General features: G+C 39.5%; 1 protein-coding gene across 1 annotated transcript in view; it reads left to right on the top strand.

Annotated features, from left to right (window-relative positions):
- Positions 1–22,396, top strand: part of dchs2 (dachsous cadherin-related 2) — a 173,345-nt gene that overhangs the window by 11,689 nt on the left and 139,260 nt on the right. Inside the window, 4 exon segments of the mRNA XM_060831034.1 lie at positions 627–818; positions 4,057–4,288; positions 6,413–6,649; positions 17,771–18,772. Of these exon segments, the coding sequence (XP_060687017.1) occupies positions 627–818; positions 4,057–4,288; positions 6,413–6,649; positions 17,771–18,772 (1,663 nt within the window).

The raw sequence follows: 22,396 nt of genomic DNA, 5'->3' as shown, positions 1-22,396 counted from the left end.
GTACTAAGAGCTCTGATTTGGTTTGGTGGATGAATGGAAGTTTCTCAATTTGCTCTTTCTCCTGGCTCCATAAGCAACGTAAGAAGCTTGTCTTAAAAGGTCCCTTCTGGTTTCATCCTGTCTTTACCTAAAACAACTCCCACTCAAGCCACATCTGAAATTCCAATTCAGAGCCAAGTTATGTCATTGGATTTCAGTTTATGTAGTAAAGGGTTCTACCAGTTTAAGATGTGTGCTGTTGTTAAAGAACAGAGAAAATCAAAATCAACACAAACACTTAGGAAATTGCAGCTAATTCATCTGGGAGCATCTACCTGGTTTCTCCTGGATGGGAAGGCTCGAAATTTGTCAACTTTGTGTCAGTAAACTTTAAGAATGCATATTTAAATTGTACTGGTTAAGATTTAATAATTATATATGACGTATGAGTGTCTGACCGTAATTAAGCCTTTACCTGTGCAAAAGTATAATTAGCTAATCCTAGATGTTTTTGGGAAGATTTATTACAGCTTTGATTCTTTGTTATAACATATCAGTTGAATTATAGTGAAGGCATTCAGAGATGTGAATTGTTTTCCAATCGTATTTTTCTCTTGAAACAATTAATTTTCCCCTCCAATTGGTAGGTTAATGCAAGAGATGCAGATGATGGTCTTTTTGGTACTATCCATTATTTTCTTTATGATGATGTTAACAACTATGAGAAGTCACATCTCTTTACCATTGACGCCTCTTCTGGTCAAATCTGTACAACCCAGAATATGGATAGAGATAGTGGACCTCCAAGTTATGATCTGTTAGTGATTGCTGAGGATGGGGTAAGATAAATCCTATATTTGTAAACCTTGGTTACTCTTAGTTGAGCAAATTATGTATATCATTTAAAAGTTTAGGGGTATTTAGAGATGACACTAGAAACTAGAATTTGTATTATTTGTATAAAATCACAAGAAACGTACAAGATATGAAGTCTTCAACTTTATTGAGCTAATTTTGCAAGTGTACTAACTGATTGCTTGTAACTCCTATTGACGTGATTGGTCAGGGAGCAGAATGCACAATTTGGCTGAAAGCTGCAAAGTGAGAAAGTCTTATCCTTGTGTCTTTGTATCCTTTCCCCATAACCTTTGGTTCCCTCACTGATAAGAATCTATCTACCTCAGCCTTAAACATACACAAGGATCCTATCTTCACAACTCTCTGTGGAATGGAGTTTCAACCCTTTGAGAAGAGAAATTCCTCCTCATCTCAGTCTTAATTTGGCAACCCTTTGCTCTGAGACTATGCTCTCTGGCCCTCAATTCTGCTGTGAGGGGGATCATCCTCTCAGCATTTGCCCCGTCAAGCCTCTTAAGAATCCTGGATGTTTTCAATGAGATCACCTCTGATTCTTCTCAACTCCAGTGAGAGAGTCACAATTGGTTTAATCTTTGCTCAGAAGACAATCTCTGCATACTAGTGATCATCCGAGTGAACCTTCTCTGAGCTGCCTCCAATGAAGTTATATATTTCTTTTAAATAAGTGTACCAAAATTAGTGAGCTCAGGTTGAGGTTCTGGATGTAGGTTTGATCGGTGAGCTGGAAGGGTCATTTCCAGACGTTTCGTCACCCTTTCTTGGTAACATCTTCAGTGGGCCTCCGGGCGAAGCACTGCTGATGATTCCTGGTTTCTATTTATGTGTTTGGGTTTCTTTGGGTGGTTGATGTCATTTCCTATGGTGATGTCATTTCCTGTTCTTTTTCTCAGGGATAGTAGATAGAGTCTAATTCAATGTGTTTGTTGATAGAGTTCCGTTTGGAATGCCATGCTTCTAGGAATCCTCATACATGTCTTTGTTTGGCTTGTCCAAGGATGGATGTGGTGTCCTTCCTTAACTGTATGTAAGGACACTAATGAGAGAGGGTCATGTCGTTTTGTAGCTAGTTGATGTTCATGTATCCTGGTGGCTAATTTTCTGCCTATTTGTCCAATGTAGTGTTGGTTACAGTTATTGCACGGTATTTTGTAAATGACATCAGTTTTGCTTGTTGTCTGAAAATAGTCTTTCAAATTCATTAGCTGCTGTTTTAGTGTTTTGGTGGGTTTGTGGGCTACCGTGATGCCAAGGGGTCTGAGTAGTCTGGCAGTCATTTCTGAGATGTCTTTAATGTAGGGGAGAGTGGCTAGGGTTTCTGGTTTCTGCTTCGCCCGGAGGCCCACTGAAGATGTTACCTAGTAGGGTGACGAAACATCTGGAAATGAACCTCCCAGCTCAGCGAGCAAACCTACATCCAGTACCAAAAATGTCCACAGTAACTCCAAACGTGATCTCAGCAACATCTTGTCACTTACAGTAAGCCTTCCCTACTCTTGTACTCACCCATTTGAAATAAGGGCCAACATTCCATTTGCCTTCCTGATATTTTGCTACACTGTGTGCTAGCTTTCTGCATTTCGTGTGCACATACCCCAAAGATCTTTTGTTGCATCCTTTTGCTGTTTCTGTCTATTTAAATAATATTTTGTTCTTCCAAAATCAACAGCTTTGCATTTTCCTATGTCGTACTCCATTTGCTGCTTTTGCCCACTTACTTAATCTATCGATGGGCGCCTCTCTGTTTGAATCCCTCTCACAATCTCCCTTTCCACCTATTTTAGTGTTTTGCAAATTTAGCTACAGTACATTGACTTCCTTCTTCCAAGTCATTAATGTATAAACAGTTGCAGTCCCAGCACTAATCCTTGTGGAACCCCTTTGGTCTCAGGTTGCCAGTCTGAAAAATAACCCTTCATCCCCACTCACTGTTCGTTGTATGTGAGCCAATTCTCTATCCATGACATTATACTACCTCTAACATTATGGGCTCTTATGTGGTGCCCTGTTGAATGCCTTCTGGAAGTCCAGACACTATACACAAACGCAAACACAACTGATTCTCATCTATCCATTCAGGTTGAGACTTTTTTTAAAAAAAAACTCTAATAAATTAGTCAGGCATGATCTCCATATCATGAAGCCCTGCTGACTCTGCTTGATTAGATAATGATTTTCCAAACATTCTGCTATTACTTATTAATTAATTTGAATGATCTTACAAAAATAGATGTTAGGATAATCAGCCACAAGTTATTCATTTTTTACTTCCTCCCTTTTTGTGTAGGAGTGCCACTTTAGCAGTTTTCCAATCCTCTGATATTCGTCCAGAATTCAATGATTTTGGCATCCACTTTCTCTGTAGCTATCTCTTTTAGGATCCTAGGTTGCAACTCACCATTGCCAGAGAACTTATCTGCCTTTAACCACATTATTTGTTGACTTGTAACCTTTCCCACAGAGTGCTACTGTTTGGGGTCTGAACACTACGCCTACTAATTTCTTCTTTCCTTTGCTATTTTTCCCCACCCAAATGGAATATTCGTCATCCAAGCCTAGATCATCACATACAACTCTCCTCACTTCATTTCTTGTTAACAATGCTACCCCGACAAATTTTCCAACCCTCCTATCAGTCCAAAAGGTCAAAAATCCCTGAATTTTACATTCCGAATTTTGAACTCCTTGTAACCATGATTCTGTAATGGTGATGAGATTATATTCCTTTACCTTGATTTGCGCCATTAGTTCGTCTACCTTGTTTGGAATGCTTTCTACATTAAGATACTAAGCCTTCAAGCTCATGTTGTTATCGAGCTTTCCTACACTTACGTGGTTCCATGGTTACAATATGACAGTCACACATCTGTCCCTTCCTTTTATTTCTATTGGTGTTCAGTCACATCACTAACCCCGACCACCTCAAACTTTAAAACCCCATCTACAACACTAGTTATGCGATTCACCAGGACTGTTGTCCCAGGATGATTCAGGTGAAGACTGTCCAATTAGAACAATTCTCTCTTTCCCCTACATTGGTAGCAATGTCCCTGAATTCTCCCACACCAATCTTTGAGGCACGCATTTAACTCTTCAATATTGTTGACCCTGTACCAGTTAACTTGGGCTAGTAATCTGGAGAATATATACACAGTCCCACTCAATTATATGTTAGATTAATATGATTTTTTTTTTCTATAGGGTGGTTTGAGTGCTCAATCATTTATCCACTTAGATCTACAAGACATTAACGATAACCAACCATTATTCAACCCATTGACTTATGTAACCAGTATCAGCAGCCATACACAGCCAGGAACAGAGATTACAAATGTGATGGCCTCTGACAGAGATTCTGGAGTCAATGGAAAGGTGACATATGAACTTCTAACTGGAAACTTCTCTTCTTTGTTCTCTGTAGACTCCTCGACAGGTATAATGAAATTATTTCTTCTGATTTCAACATTACATTGTTCATATTGAACTTTGCTCTAGTAATCACATTCATTCTGCTAAATTTATCTTTTAGTAAGACTGATAATGACTGCGCAAGATCTGCCCCTGAATTTTAAATCCTTCCAGTTCATGAGATGTCCCAGATCCTGACTAAAAAAAATCAGTCTTTGCCAATGCTATAATACAACCAAAGGCTAGAAATTGAATCTTGTCAAATTTCTTTTCTTGAGGAAACTACCTCACCTCTGCTCGTTGGTATTTTCTCAGCTTAACCTTATTTGAGAAGTTAATGTGTACCTCAAGATGTTTATCATTAAGATTTCTGATTTTTGGTTAGATCAGAGACACAACTTTGATATCTTTGCCATTTTAGTGTGCAATCAATAGCGGTATTTAACACAAATAGTTCCAGCATTCATCATTCCATCACTGACTCAAACAACACGATTTTCAACTGCATCTGAAATTAGTCACGATTAAAATACCTTTCTTTAAAGATAGCTTTATCTTAAATCCATAATGATCATTTTATTCAGTGAAATATAAAAGCCTCATTATCTAGCAAGATAAGTAAGATCAGAAGTGCTTCTTTATTGAAAAATAAAGTCTTTTGCTTAAGTGGTATGAGCTTCCTTATTGTTAGCCTTTCTTTCTTCCATCACCCTAAAAAAATCTTGCCTGTCAAAAAAGTGTGGTTTAATCTCAAATGCTAAAAGTTTTGTGTTATCTTGTGAATATTTATCTAAATTTGATTCCTTTACAAGGGCATTTAAGTATGACTAATAAATGATAACCTTGCCGTCAATGCTGTCATCCTACAAAAAATTAACAAACGTCAATTATGTGCACACAGTAGATACTGTCCATATCAAGGTGTGTGAACAGTTGCTTGCAAATTGAGTTAATCTGATGCTGTTTAATATTGTAGTTTTGTATTTACATTGTCTAGCACTGTCTACTTGTTACTTTAATTCCATTAGAAGATAAATTGCAATGTAACTTTAAATGCACTTGGTCTTATTCTAAAACAAAGATGTACCAAGCTAACTGTTTGAATTTATGATCATTTGTGAGTCAAAAACAGAAAATGTCAGCTAAGAAAAAACATTCCAGGAGCATATTGTTTTCATGGTTTCAGGAGCAGATATTGGGAAACCATGCAACACCAGGTTGTAGTCCAACAGGTTTATTTGGAAGCACTAGCTTTCGGAGCGCTGCTCCTTTATCAGGTGGTTGTGGAGTATAAGATCATTAGACACAGAATTTATAGCAAAAGTTTACAGTGTGATGTAACTGGAATTATATATTGAAAAAGACTTGGATTGTTTGTTAAGTCTCTCATCTTTTAGAATGGGCATGTTGGTTTCAGTTCTTTCAAATGTAAATCACAGGACGTTTTTAAAGTTCCATTCCCAAGTGAACTTTAACAATTGGTGTCATATCGGCCAGATATTGCATTTAAGGTGTGAGGTGCCTTGTGTGAGACTGTCTGTGTTACAATGTTCAGACTGATTCTAACTTGAAAAAAACAGGCTTACAGAATTTTACATGGATTCATGCAGTTTTTGAGCAAAATATAATGTAATTCTCACACCTTAAATGTATTATCTGAGCTGACATGACACCAATTGTTAAAGTTCACTTGAGAATGTAACTTGAAAAAAAGTTCTGCGATTTACATATGAAAGAACTGAAACCAGCATGTTCATTGTAAGAGATGAGAGACTTAACAAACAATCCAAGTCTTTTTCAATATATAATTTCAGTTGCATCACACTGTAAATTTTTGCTGTAAATTCTGTGTCTTACGATCTTATACTCTACAACCACCTGATAAGGAGCAGCGCTCCGAAAGCTAGTGCTTCCAATTAAACCTGTTGGACTATAACCTGGTGTTGTGTGATTTTTAACTTTGTACACCCCAGTCCAGTACCGGCATCTCCAAATTATATTGGGAACCAACACACTCTGGTTTCTTTCCATTAATTGAAATGGGCAAAAGCCAGGATAACAGGGAGACATTGTAATATTAAATCCTTTAAGTATGTCAGTTTAAGTTTGATGTCATAGAGACTAATATTACTTCTTTTTTGTTTTCTAGGTGCAGTGTATTTAACTTCTACCTTCAGTCACCTACAGGTTTCTGATGTGCAGTTGAAAATTTCTGCACGTGATGGTGGCAATTTAACTTCGTCTTTGAATGCAACTGTAACTGTCCACATTCTTCAAAGTTCTGTAGCTCCAACAGTGTTTGAGCAACCTTCTTATTCTTTTACCATATTAGAAAGTGTCCCTATAGGAAGTGCTGTTGGAAGAGTACAGATTGCAAATATCCAAGGTGTGTTTCAGATGTTCTGCAAAAATAAATTAAGCTGCCTTTCACCCATATGATTAATTGTTTTACATCTTGTAGATAAACATTTAGATCTTCACTGATTATCAGTTAGCTTGGGCTGATTAAATCGTTCCTGCTGTTATGAAGGTGTAAGGGGTACTGTACCTTTACGAGAGTTGAAGGACTTAGCAAGCACATAGGGTGCTGGACAATTTATAGTGTAACATTTGGTCCAGCAGCTAGCAGCTGGGTTGCTATGAGATGAAAAACAAATTCAAATTCAGCCAATCAGTTTAAATTATGCCCCAAGATACTAAGCTCCACTAAGGTTTGAATTTAGTATTTTGACAATATTAAAACAATGAAATGATCTGATGTTTTGGGGTATAGAACCAGAAAAAAATTAAACAGTTGGGGGAGAACTGCCAAGCTACCATCATATGCAGACTGCCCGCAGAACAGCTCTCTTAAAGGTACCTTTATCTATTAATGACCTATGAAACAGAAATCCCTAAGAAGAAGAAAAGAAGACAGAGGAAGATACAAAGAGAAGATTCAACAGCTGGCTGGTTTTGAAATTTGAATTTTTAGGTAAATCTTAATCGGGAGTTTTTTTGGACTGTATTGTAGAAGGAAAAGTGAAAGATAGGTTAGAGAAAGGAGTTGTAAATAGTTGTTAGTTAATGTTATATGTTAGACTTAATAAAGTTCTTAACATTTTTGTACTTTAAATAGTGACTTTTGGGATAGTTCTTGGCCTCTTTAATTTTAACAGGTTACAGCATGGGTTTAATCATTTCTAAATTGCTGGTTTAAATTAGCGGGGGAGGGAGGGTTTAACCCTGTGTCATAACACTTCTCCTAAATGAAGGGTCAGCTCACAACATTATAGAAGTTCTCTACTTACTGGAATTGGACAGGGAATTTCAAGCAGGGCTGACTCACCATTGAGCACTTGCAACATTCTCTGCATTATAACCATCCCTGGATTAGTGGTGCTTGGATGCTGCCTGAACAACTGTGCTCTTCCAGCACCACTAATCCGGAATCTGATTTCCAGCATCTGCAGTCATTGTTTTTACCCCATTATAACCATCCCGTCTATTGTTTAGCAATGTTATTTAAATGGTCCACCAGTAACACTTTGAGGGGAAGAAGAGGATGGTTTTAAAGTTCAAATACAGTGCAAACATTGAAGAGCATTTGGGTGGCAGACAGTTTTAAGTAGGAGGCAGTTGCATTCCTTATATTAGGTAGTGGACTTTATCAGATTGGGGCCAGAGTTGGGAGCATTTGATTAAGAGTGATGCAATTAAGCAGATCACAGGTAAAACTAGAGTAGCCAGTACAAGGTTCTTGCTGACTCTGTGGATGAAGGCAAAGGAGTAAATGAGGCTCCGAGACATGGTACAGGGCACCATTTAAATGGTGGAAGTGAAACGAATGTGGCACTAACAGTATGATTTGTTCTTTTCACCTGCAATTGGAAGTTCTGTGTTGTCTGCTTAGAGCCAGAATTAAGGATATCTCCTGGTAATTGGAAATGATCATTAATTGTCTGTTCTTCATAGGAATAACATAAGTAGAACTAAGAATAATTTTTTTTGTGAAAAAGTCTTAGAAGTTAGAGTTGAAATTAACAATCAAACATTCATATGTAATAACTTCTAGATTCTTACCTGAGCTTAATAAAATTAATGTAAGGCAAAACATGGTGGACAAAGCAGGAGTTTTGGCCCATGAGGTACTGACTCTGGTCCTAAAGAAAGAGAGAGTTGCTTAATTGGGTTGGGCTCAATTTTAAATTTGGTAGTATTAGCATTCTTGTTAGTTGAATAACTAGGGCAATAACTTAAAACTAATGAAAGGAGGGATGGAGTGATTTGGGAAAAGGTAATTTCAAAAGGAATTGCTGTTAAACAGAGTACTGATTTGTAGCATGGGCCATGGTGAGGTTGGAGAATTTGACAATGGTATTAGAATGTTAGCAATTAGGGTGACATCAGGGAATAATAACAAAAGTATCTAAAGGCCCAACATTTTAGTGTGAAGAATTCCTAAGTTAATAGATGAATTAAAGAATAGATAAATACAGTAGCGCCTCGACTTACGAACTTAATCCGTTCCGGGACCCGGTTCGCGAACCAAAAAGTTCGCAAATTGAATCCATTGTTCCCATTGTTCGGATAACGTAAGGACGGCTGTTCAGAGCGCACGCACCAAAGACTAACTGAATTAGACCACGCGGGGCCTGAGAGCTTTTGCGTTCAACAAGCGGGTAGCAGAGCAGAACAATGAAACCACGTGGTCGCACACAGGCTTTTTGCGTTCGTACCTTTGTTCGTACCTTGAATTTCGTACGTACGTTGAAGCAAAATTTTACGTACAATCCTGTTTGTAAACCGATTTGTACGTGAACGGGGTCGTTCGTATGTTGAGGCGCTACTTTATTAAGGAATTTGTTTTAGTACTTGTCATGGCAGTGTGATTATAGATTAACCAAGGCTCAGAATTCAATATTCCAAGATTCTTAATTATCAGGGAGGAGACACAAAATGGACAAGTGGGCGATAGTTACCTTAGTAATAAAGAATGGGAAAAGGAAAGTAGAGAGGAAGGATCTTGTTATGGAGAATCTGTTTGGATGGAGCAAAAAAAACAAGAATGGGCAAAAAGCAGTGATGTTTATAGTTTACTGGCTGCTTAACAGTAGTCATGCTGTTGAACAGAGTTTAAATCAAGAAAGTAAAAGTGCATTTAACTTGAATAATACTGTAATCGTGTGGAATTTTATATAAAATGGGCAGTTCAAATCTGTTAATAGTAGTGTTGAGGAGGAGGAATTAACATAATTTGTTCAAGATCGTTTTCTAGTTCAGTATATCAATGAACCAATGAGGACGCAGGTTATTTTATTTTTAGACCATCAACTTTAATAAGGTAATGGAAAAGGTTGATTATAATGATTTTATATTGAGTTAGGGAATAATTTAGTTAAGTCCAAAACTAGGGTATTAAGTCTGGAGAGCAGCCTATGTTGAATAAGTGTAATGTTGATTGGGATACTGGGTTAAAAGTATGGTAAATAGGCAATAGAAACCATTTAAATAATTCAGTAATAATTTGCAACAATTAAACATTTGGTAAGGAATAAAACTGCTACAGAAAATAGTCTCAAACTGTGGCTAACTGCAGACGTTAGCTTGTACTCTATTAAAGGAAGAGGCTTGCCATTTTCCATATTAACATACAAATTAAGAGTAAAATGTTGAATAAATATCCTGTTGAGCCTGCTTCTAGTGGTTGCAGGCATCTGGCAGGCAATTTCTTGTGGAACAGGACGTCTCAGCTGCAGTACTTAATAGTTTGAGAATCTCTTTTAGTCAAGAATCAAGTGTTGGATTGCTGCTTAACCTGGTAGGTTTTCTCGCTGGTGGGAGCCAGGGATTACCGCCCTTAAGGATGCCAAACCACACACTTCTTGGGAAAAGAACTAATTGTGGCCAATGTCTGTGTGTATTCTGTAAAGTCTCTTCGAAATCGTGTTGTTTTAATTAAATCATCTCTCATTCTTCTAAATTCCAGAGAATATAGACCATACTTATTCAGCCTGTCATCACAGGACAGCTTTCTCATCCAGCCTTGTGACTCATTGCAGTACTTCCTGCAATGCAAGTGTAGTGTTCTTTAAATTTGGAAGCCAGAGCTGCACACATTATACCAGATGTGATCTTCCCAAAGCTCTGTCCTGTTGTAGCAACCTTGCTTACTTTTCTACCTCAGTCCCCTTCGATTACAGACCCAGACACCATTTGCCTTCCTCATTAGTGTCCCTACTTAAGACTAGGTGGTGGTAATATTTTTGTCCCTATTTATTCATCTATTAACTGTTTCAGTGCTATAACTTGCGTGTTCCATTGTGGTTCCAAAACAAATAATAAGCTCCAAGGTTCGAAAGAATTGTAAATTTCAATGTTAGTCTCGAAACTACATTTCTAAAAACCGATGGAGGATTTCACTGAAAGTTGGTACGCAACCCAAGAAAGAACTGATTTAGTTTTTAAAGATCCTGGAATTTCTTAGAAGATCCATCCACTAACATTGGCTACAAATTGGCTATCTTTTAGAAAGTCGTGTGTTGTTTGATTTAGAGTGTTGTGGTTTGTCTTGCTACTGTGATACACTTTGTCATAGCTGTCAAAATGTGATCAGAGCTCTTAGAGTAGATTGTTGGATGCAAACTAGTCTGAAGCCTCCTCAGTGAGATAGAAATTCTTAGTAATAAGGATCTCTTTTTTACAGTTTTGTAGTTACAAACCATCAACAGGTAGGAAAGAGCAATAAAATTGCAACAGCATTGAGTTAACATAGTATGGTGGAGATATGCACTCTACTGAATTCCCCCTACACTTGCTATTTTCTGTGCCTGCTTGATAACTTGTGTTCCACAAATTTCTCTGGACATTAGTGTTTAAAGATTTCACGCCTTTCAAAAAAAACTTATGCTTTTCCATTCTTTGAGCTAAAATAAATAGTCATGCACTTTCTTAAGTGGCACTCCAGCAGCCATCATTTTGGCCACTCGCCTAACCCGTCTACATCTCTTTGCAGCGTTTTTATGTCCTCCTGACAGCTTCCATTCCCGCCTGCCTTTGTATCATTAACAAACATAGATATATTAATTTATATTTCTTTGTCTGTGTCATTAGTACAGATTTTAAATGCCAGATCGCAACACTGGTACTTGTGACACACCATAAGTTACAGGTTGCCAGCTTGAAAATGTCCAGTTATTTCCTATTTTTCAAGTTTTGTCCATTAACCAGTCCTCTTGCTATGTATAACCTTAACTTCAAAAGCCCTGAACCTCTTGATTATGTTAATGCATAGCACCTTAATGCCTTTTGGAATTCCAAGTATACCACATCTGCTGGTTCTGTTTCATTTACCTCCCTACTTACATCCTCAAAAATCCCTAATAAATTCTTCAAACACCGTTTCTCTTTTAATAAACAGTGTTAACAATGCCTGATCATATTACGTTTTTCAAGTGCATTGTTAGGACTTCCTTAATGACACCTTAATAATGACTGATGTCAGGTTAACTGTCTTGTAATTCCCTGATTTCTGTCTCTTCCTCTCCCTCTGGACAGCATATCCCATTTATTGACTTATAATTTGTTGTGGCCATTATGGAGGTCTGGAAATTTATAACCACTGTACCAAATATCTCTGCAGTTAATCTTTTAGAGACCACAGATGCAGATTATCAGAAACTGGGGATTTGTTAGATTTGGCCCTTTTAAGTTTCTCCAGTACTTTTTCTCTGGTGATATTATTCATCATAATTTACTCACTCTTACCAGGCACTGGATTCCCCTCTGTTTTTATGTTGTAATTTAAATGACTGAAAAACTGATAGAGAAAATCGGACATCAGAATAAGCTGCCAAGGGACATAAACTTTGACATGCATGTAAAAATAAAGCAATCACCAAGAGTGGATGGGTCCCTTAGAAGTAGAGACAGAAGAAATGGAAATAAGAAATTCATTGAGTCATACAGCACAAAAACAGACCATTTGGTCCACCATTTCTATGATGACCAACATGCACCAAACTATACTCATCCCATTTATCTCCACTTGGTCCATAGTCTACCATGCCCCAACATTTTAAATGCTCATCCAAATGCTTCTTAAATATTTTGAGAATACCTACCTCCACTACCCTCTCAAGCAGCATGTTCCACATTTCAATTATGCTGTGGATGAAAAAAAGTTTCTTCAGATCCCCTCTAAATTACTTCTCACTTTAAATTTATGCGCTGTGGTCTTGGACACATCTGCCATGGGGGAAAAGATTCTCACAATCTACCCCAACTATACCTCTCATAATTTTGAGTACCTCAATCAGATCCCCTCCCCCTCAGCTTCCTGTGCTCCAAGGAAAACAAACCCAAACCTATTGAGTTTGTCCTCATAACTGAGACCTCCTGATGACAATACTCTGCATCCTCCAATGCAATCATGTCCTTTTGATAGTGAGGCAAATAGAACTGCACACATTATTCCATATGTGGCCCAACCAATGTTTTTAGAGTCATTACAAGACTTCTGAGCTCCTATGTTCTGTGCCTCAGCACATGAAGGCAAATGTCCCATATGCCTTCTTCACCACACTGTCTACCTGTGCTGACACCTTCAGGGGTCTATGGACTTCCAAAACCAGGACAAAGTAGCTGCTTGATTGACACACTACCCACAAACATGCATCCCTCCATTTGCCAAATTCAGCAGCAACAGTGTGTACTATCTACTAGATGCACACAGAAATTCACCAAAGATCCTTAGACAGCACCTTCCAAACCCACAACCACTTCTATCTAGAAAGACAAGGGCAACAGCTACAAGGGAACACCACCATCTGCAAGTCCCGATCAAGCCATTTACCATCCTGACTCAGAGATATATTGCTGTCCATTTTATTTTACTGGGTCAAAATCCCAGAAGCCTCTCCCTAATTGCAGTGTGAGTTAACTCAACCACAACGGTCGCAAAGATTCAAGAAGGCAGCTCACCTTCTCAAGGGACAGGCAATATATGCTGGCCTGACCAACAATGACCACATGATGAATGAATGAAAGAAAACTCCATCTATTAACTTATCATTGTCTATTATAATCCCAGCATTTTGTGTACCCTGTTATTACTTTCAAATATTCTCTCTGTTCCCCATACCCCTAAAGAGTTCGCTTAAACCTACCTGACAACACTGGCCGAACACCCCACAAGGAACACTGCTCTAGCTCTATTCCATAAGACATAAGAGTGGACGTAAGGCCATTCGGCCCATCGAGTCCACTCCGCTATTCAATCATGGCTGATGGGCATTTCAACTCCACTTACCCGCAATCTCCCCGTAGCCCTTAATTCATCGAGACATCAAGAATCTATCAATCTCTGCCTTGAAGACATTTAGCGTCCCGGCCTCCACTGCACTCTGCGGCAAGGAATTCCACAGGCCCACCACTCTGTGGCTGAAGAAATGTCTCCGCATTTCTGTTCTGAATTGACTTCCTCTAATTTTAAGGCTGTGTCCATGGGTCCTAGTCTCCTCGCCTAACGGAAAAACTTTCCTAGCGTCCACCCTTTCCAAGCCATGTATTATCTTGTAAGTTTCTATTACGTCTCCCCTTAATCTTCTAAACTCCAATGAATACAATCCCAGGATCCTCAGCCGTTCCTCATTTGTTAGACCAACCATTTCAGGGATCATCCATGTGAATCTCTGCTGGACATGTTCCAGTGCCAGAATGTCCTTCCTGAGGTATGGGGACCAAAACTGGACACAGTACTCCAAATGGGGCCTAACCAGAGCTTTATAAAGTCTCAGTAGCACATCTCTGCTTTTATATTCCAACCCTCTTGAGATAAGTGACAACATTGCATTCACTTTCTTAATCACGGACTCAACCTGCATGTTTACCTTTAGAGAATCCTCGACTAGCACTCCCAGCTCCTTTTATACTTTGGGTTTATGAATTTTCTCACCGTTTAGAAAGTAGTTTATGCTTTTATTCTTTTTTCCAAAGTGCAAGACCTCGCATTTGCTCACGTTGAATTCCATCAGCCATTTCCTGGACCACTCTCCCAAACTGTCTAGATCCTTCTGCAGCCTCCCCACTTCCTGAGTACTACCTGCCTGTCCACCTAACTTCGTATCATCGGCAAACTTCGCTAGAATGCCCCCAGTCCCTTCATCCAGATCATTAATATATAATGTGAACAGCTGCGGCCCCAACAGCCCTGCGGGACACTGCTCGTCACCGGCTGCCATTCTGAAAAAGAACCTTTTATCCCAACTCTCTGCCTTCTATCAGACAGCCAATCCTCAATCCATATCAGTAACTCACCTCGAACACCATGGGCCTTCACGTTGCTCAGCAGCCTCCCGTGTGGCACCTTATCAAAGGCCTTTTGGAAGTCTAGATAGACCACATCCACTGGGTTTCCCTGGTCTAACCTACTTGTCACCTCTTCAAAGAATTCCAACAGTTTTGTCAGACACAACCTCCCCTTACTAAATCCATGTTGACTTGTTCTAATATGACTCTACTCTTCCAAGAATTTAGAAACCTCATCCTTAATGATGGATTCTAGAATTTTACCAACAACCGAGGTTAGGCTAATTGGCCTATAATTTTCCATCTTTTGTCTTGATCCTTTCATGAACAAGGGGGTTACAACAGCGATCTTCCAATCATCCAGGACTTTCCCTGACTCCAGTGACTCTTGAAAGATCTCAACCAATGCCTCCGCTATTTCCTCAGCCACCTCTCTCAGTACTCTAGGATGTATCCCATCGGGGCCAGGAGATTTATCAATTTTAAGACCTTTTAGTTTTACTAACACTTTCTCTTTTGTAACGGCAACCATACTCAACTCAGCCCTCTGACTCCCTTTCATTGTTGGGATATTGTTCATGTCTTCCACTGTGAAGACTGACGCAAAATACTTGTTAAGTTCTCCTGCTTTTCATTATCTCCCATTACGAGGCTTCCAGCATCAGTTTGATGTGGCCCAATGTCTACTTTTGCCTGTCGTTTGTTTCTTATGTATTGAAAGAAACTTTTACTATCATTTCTAATATTACTGGCTAGCCTACCTTCATATTTAATCTATTCAGATGCAACCTGTTTGCTTATATTGTCGTCTTCATAGGGTCAGTCTTCATGTCCCAGGAATCTAAAGTCGTCCGTATGCACCATCTTTTGAGCCACACATTTGGCTGTCTTAACGTCCAATTTCTGTACTCACTTGCTCGTGCTACTGGGAGTAAGCCAGAGATTACTGTTTTAGAGCTTTCTAAATTTTGATTGCAGGACCACATCTCCCTTCCTACCAATGCTGTTAGTGTCAATGTAAACTGTTCACCTTCCCGAGGAAGAATATCCTGCAGTTATTCTGACACTCCTGATCCCAACACCAAGGGAGACAACAAACCATCCTGGAGTCAAGTTGCAGCCAAAGAAACACCTCTCTGTTTCTGCTACTAAAGAATTCCCTTGTACATCACCTGTGCTGCACTCCAAGCATCCATTTGCTTCACTGATACCCAGAATGGAAAACTGGTTGGTGAGTGGAATCTCTGGGAACTGCTGCATTTCCCTCCTGTTTAGCTGGGACTGCCTGACAGTCACCCATTCCCTGTCTGTCTGTTTGTCTCTGTCTTGTGGTATGACCACTTCACTAAATATGCTATCCACATAGTTCTGTCTCTCACAGATGCATCTCAGAGCTGCTACTCGAACTCTGACACCAAAGTTCCAGTTCATGCGGCTGGTGACTGTACTGCGCATGGACTCAGCTGGGTCATGAGAAAAGTCCAGAATCCCCTCTTTGTGAGAGGGGCATTATGCTTACCCAAGCTGTCTGTATCTTTCTAATCCCTCTTTGCCTTAAACCTTTAAATCACTTTACTTACTTTAATGAAGAATAATGAAGCTACTGTAGGAAGTTGTGGCTGTAGTGGAAGATCACTACTATCTTACTAAACGCAGAGAACGTATGAGGTAGTGAATGGCTTATTACTGCTCCTATTCCCAATGTTATAACTTCCTTAGACCAGGAATTATGGGAGTTCCCTGGGCCTCCTCAGAAGTCTGGACTTCTGCCTCAGCTGTAAGTTACCACGAGGAGTCACTGAGCAGTGTCACAGTTTACAATGTTGGAAAGAGTGCAGGTATAACTCAGGAAGTAGAGATCAGACAGAACTATGCTTGCTATTCTACTTAAAGTCTTAAATCAATGGAAAGTGATTGAGGAGCCCCTGATGTTTTGAGGTCCTGAGTTAAAGTAGGAAGTTGGAGGCCTGTGGGGAGAGGATGAGGGGTGTCACTGTATGAGTGCTAAAAGCACTAATCAAGTTGTACATTTGTTTGCTGAGCTGGTAGATTTGTTCTCTGATGTTTTGTCACCATGCTAGGTAACATCATCAGTGAGCCTCCGGAGAGCACTGCTGTTATGTCCCCCTTGCTATTTATGTCTTTTGGTAAGTTGTGGTGGGTGATATTGGTTCTTTTTCTGATAGGTTGGTAAATGGGGTCCAAATCTATATATTTGTTAATGGAGTTGCGGTTTGAATGCCAGGCCTCTAGGAATTCCCATGTGTATCTTTGTTTAGCCTGTCCCATGATGGATGTATTGTCCCAGTCAAACTTGTGTCGCTCTTTGTCTGTGTGTATGGATAGTAGTAATAGTTGGTTGTGTCTTTTGGTGACTAGTTGGTGCTCGTGTACATGAGCACAGGAAATCTTAGAGGCCTGGTATTCAAACTGGAACGCCATTAACAATCATTATAGATTTGGAACCCGTTTACCAACCTCTCAGAAAAAGAACTGGAAGTGATATCACCCACCACCACAGACCAAGACACACAACAGCAAGCAGGACTCAAAAACATGCTTCGTCGGAGGCTCACTGATGATGTTACCTAGCATGGTGACGAAACGATAGAAAAATCTATCAGCTCAATAGAGCAAATGTACAACCTGAGCTACAAATCTTCTCTAAAGGGACTAATGTTTAAGCAAACGGTCAGAACAGTGCGCCCTCTAACCAGTCTGCCTTAGTGCATGGCAACCCTGTGTCCACCTCCATCCCCTCCACTAGAATGAAGATCCTTTCATTTGAGGTACTTGTTCCCATTGTAGGTACAGCAAGTGGGAAACTTCCTGAAATCTGTTAACCAATCCAGAAGCAAAAATTCAGATCCATGTTTCAGGCCATAGCTGAATATAGTGATTATTGATGAGGAATGCAGAGTATTCTTTATGTCACAGATTTTCTTAGCATAACTCAGCATCTAAAAATCTGCGAAGGTAGCATTTGGAATACGTATTTAAAGACAGTGCGGAAAGTTTGAAGATATCAAATGGTCTGAACACGTTCTAGATTGAAGAGGGTTTACTGTATGCTTTTATCAAAGAATGAAGTCAATTAGTTAATGTGTGCCTGACAACCACTGCTAATTACTGAAAAATACAGTGACTTTGGAGAAGTTAACATATGTGCTTGTATGGATTATATTTAATTTTTTAAAACTTTTTTTCCTCCTGTTTTCAGATTCTCTAGAACTGAAGTACAGAATTTCCTCTGGTGATCCAAATCGCTATTTTTCAATTGAATCTAAATCTGGTCTCATCAGAAGTAATAAGCAGTTAGATCATGAAACTCAACCTTTTGTGATGCTTACTATTGAGTCTCAAACTAGCAGCTCTCCTGTCTCCACCTCTGTACATGTCAACATAACAATTATTGATGTCAATGATAATGCACCAGCTTTCTATCAAGCATCTGAAATTATTACTATTTCAAAAAATACCTTGCCAGGAACAGTCCTCTACATTGCTCATGCTAAAGATAAAGACAGTGGATTAAATGGAATAATCATGTACAGTCTACAGAATGACTATGAACAAACTTTTAGCATTGATTACATACATGGAACACTTTATCTGAACAGGACTGTTTTCTCAAAGAAAAAACAATACAGTATACATATTCTAGCAAGTGACCATGGAGCTCAACCTCTGAGTGCTGTGTTCATGTTATTAGTAAATGTTGACCATTTGGATGGTAATTTGACATTTGAAACGTTAATTTATGAAGTTGAAGTCAGTGAGGCTGCACCATTAAATATGAGAATTTTACAAGTTCATGCTCACATGCAGGATTCTAAGGTGGCCTCAGGCTTGGTTTACTCACTTCAGCAAAACTTGGATTCATTAACATTTGGCATCCATGCTGCTAGTGGCTGGATTTACATTCATAAAGCTCTGGACTATGAAAAGAAGCATAGCTATAGCTTTAAAGTGTTTGCCACAAATCCAAAGGACCACTTAAAACAAAGTGCTATTGCATCTGTAATCGTTAATGTTATGGATGAAAATGATAATCCTCCTCTTTTCACACAAAATTTGTACTTTTTCACAATTGAAGAAAGCCCCATTCCTCAGGGCCTGGTTGGAAAAGTGCAAGCAACAGATCGGGATTCAGGAAAAAATTCTCATTTATCATTTATACTATTATCTGATGGAAAATTCTTCAGACTGAATTCAAAAACAGGTAAAAAGAGTGATCAATTATGGAATTGTAACAAAGGGAATGCGATGAAAACAAGGGGAAATGCCTGCATGCCAGTGGAAAATATATTGAATAAAATCTAAGAAAAACAACAAAAAAGGGAACAGCTAAGTATTTTTCAGGTTAAATTATATTAAAATGAAACTGTTTAGTTGCCTAGAAAGAAGAAAAAGAGAATTTGAAAATTAAACAGAAAGGTGGGGTTAGACTTGCTTGCATGGATTTGATGAGCCAAATGGCTTGGCTTAATGTGGTAACAATGTATTCTGTGGGAACAAAAACTATTGACAACATTTAAAAAGATAAGGGAAGTACAGTGGCTCAGTGGTTAGCACTGCTGCCTCTCAGCACCAAGGACTGAGGTTCAACTTCACCCTCGGGTGACTGTGTGGAGTTTGCACATTCTTCCCCTGTCTGTGTGGGTTTTGTCCAAGTGCTCCAGTTTCCTCCCACAATCCAAAGATGTACAGGTCAAGTAGATTGGTCATGTTAAATTGCCCATAGTGCCCAGGGATGTGCAGGTTAGGTGAATTAGCCATGGGAAATATGGAGCTACAGGGATAGGATAGGGAGGTGGGTTTGAGTGGGATACTCTGTGGAGGGTTAATGGGGATGTGATGGGCCAAATGGCTTGCTTCCACACTCTGGAAGTGAAGAGCTAAACCTTGATGGTAATTTGAGATGGACAGCAAGAGCTTCTTTATGTATATAAAAAGGAAGGGGGTGGGGGGGGTCAAAGTTAACATATGCCTTTTTGTGAATGAGGCTGGGCAAATAATAGAACAAAGAAAATTTACAGCCCAGGAACATGGCCTTTGGCCCTCCAAGCCTGAGCAGATCCAAATGTACTGTCTAAACCTATTGGTCAATTCCTAAGCATCTATATCCCTCTGCTCCCCACCTACTCATGCATCTGTCCAGATACATCTTAAATGAATCTACCGTGCCTGCTTCCATCATCTTTGCTGGCAATGCGTTCCAGACTGCCACCAACCTCTGTGTGAAGTACTTGCCGCATGTATCCCCCTTAAATCTTCCACCTCCTAACCTTGAAAGCATGACCTCTCATTATTGAATCCTTCACCCTGGGAAAGAGCTTCTCTGTATCCACCCTGTTTATACCTTTCATGATTTTGTAAACCTAACCTACTCAACCTCTCTTCATAGCTAGCACCTTCCATACCAGGCAACATCCTCGTAAACCTTCTCTGCACCGTCTCCAAAGCTTAGGGTGTAGCTTTGCTCGCTGAGCTGTAGGTTTGATATGCAGACGTTTCATTACCTGGCTAGGTAACATCATCAGTGGCGACCTCCAAGTGAAGTGAAGCTGTTGTTACCAGCTTTCTATTTATATGTTGTCCTGGATGGGGTTCCTGGGGTTTGTGGTGATGTCATTTCCTGAACAGGAACCCCATCCAGGACAAACATATAATTAGAAAGCAGGAGACAACAGCTTCGCTTCACTTGGAGGTCGCCACTGATGATGTTACCTAGCCAGGTAATGAAATGTCTGCATACCAAACCTACAGCTCAGCGAGCAAAGCTACACCTAAACCTCAACTGAGCTACAAACCTTCACAAACCTTGCCCTCTCCAAAGTGTCCACATCCTTTTGGTAATATGGCAGCCAGAACTATACACAGTATTCTAAATGTGGCTGAACCAATGTCTTGTATAATTTTAACATGATTTGCTAGCTCTTATACCCAATACCCTGTCCAATGAAGGCAAGCATACTATATGCCTTTTTGACCACTCTATCCACCTGTGCAGCAACCTTCAGGGTACAATGGACCTGTACTCCCAGATCTCTCTGCCCATCAGTTTTTCTCAAGGCTCTTCTGTTCATTGTATAATTTGCACTAGAATTAGTCTTGTCTAAATGCATCACCTCACATTTGTCTGGATTGAAATCCATCTGCCACTTTTCCGCCCAACTCTCCAGTCTATCTATATCCTCCTGTAGTCTTTGACAGTCCCTTATGCTTTCTGCTACTCCACCAATCTTCGTGTCATCTGCAAACTTGCTGATCATACCAACAGTGCCCTCTTCCAGATCATTTATGTATATTACAAACAACAGTGGCCCCAACACTGATCCCTATGGAACACCACTGGTCACCTTTCTCCATTTTGAGAAACTCCCTCAACTACTATTCTCTGTCTCCTGTTGCTCAACTAGTTCTTTATCTACCTAGCTAGCACACCCTGCACACCATGTGACTTCATCTTCTCCATTAGTCTACTATGGGGAACCTTATCAAACGCCTTACTAAAGTCCATGTATATGACATCAACAGTCCTTCCTTCATCTACCAACTTGGTCACTTCCTCAAAGAACTCTATTAAGTTGGTAAGGCACGATCTCCCCTGGGCAAAACCACATTGCCTACCAATGATAAGCCCATTCTTTTCTAAATATAAGTAGATCCTATCCCTCAGTACCCTCTCCAGCAACTTTCCCACTACCGACGTCAGGCTCACTGGTCTGTAATTACCCAGGCTATCCCTACTACCCTTCTTGTACAGGGGGACAACATGAGCAACCTTCCTGTTCTCTGGCACCTCACTTGCATTTAAGGATGCCACAAAGATATCTGTCAGGGCCCCAGCTATTTCATTTCTCGCCTCCCAGTAATCTTGGGAAGAATTGGCAGAGGAGTTGAATAAATTGTTTGCATCAGTGAAATACTAATACAAAATTAATAAATAATTAAAGAGCAAAGGAGGAGAAGGAAATAAATACAATACCTATCACGAGAGAAAAGTAATGCAAGAGAAACTAATGGCGCTAAAGATCAAAATGTCACCTGAACCTAATGGTTTGCATCCTAGAATATGAAAATCAGTACCTGTAGACATAATGGATGCACTAGTGGTAATCTTCCAAGAGTCATTAGATTATGCAAGAGCTCCAGAGGATTGGAAAACTCCCAAATTAACATCTTCATTTAAACAAGGAAAGGAAAGGAAAATTCCGGTAACTATTGTTAGTTAGCTTAACATGTTATTGCAAAAATGTTAGTATCTGTAATTCAGCTATAATGAATGTAATAGCAGGTTATTTAGAACAACATAATATGATCAAGCAGAATCTATATGGTTTCTCAAAGAGAAATCATACTTGACAAACATATTTGAATTATTTGAGGAGGTAACCAGTAGGATAGATAAAGGAGAAGCAGTGGATGTAATATATTTGGATTTTCAGGCTTAATAAAGCACCACACATTAGATTACTTAGTGAAAACCTGTGGTGTTTAGGGTGGTAAATTTGCACAGATAGAGGATCAACTAAATAATAGAAAATAAAGTGATGGGATAAAGGGGACCTTTTCAAGATGGCAACCTGTAAGGAGTGAAATCGTGTTCAGTGCTAGGGCCCCAATTCTCTCCAGTTCTGATGAAGAGTCACTAAACCCGAAACATTAACTCTGCTTTCACCCCATGAATGCTACCAGACCTGCTGAGTTTTGCTGGCAATTTCTGTCTTTGTTTGAGATCTCCAGCATCCGCAGTTCTTTGTTTTATTAACAATTGCAGAAAGCTACAGTACAGTTGGATTTCTGAGTGCTCGTGCAAAATTCACATAAAGCTAACATACAA

Source organism: Hemiscyllium ocellatum, chromosome 1, assembly GCF_020745735.1.
Source record: "Hemiscyllium ocellatum isolate sHemOce1 chromosome 1, sHemOce1.pat.X.cur, whole genome shotgun sequence".
Classification (NCBI taxonomy): Eukaryota; Metazoa; Chordata; class Chondrichthyes; order Orectolobiformes; family Hemiscylliidae; genus Hemiscyllium; species Hemiscyllium ocellatum.
This window is presented reverse-complemented; position numbering and strand designations above follow the sequence as displayed.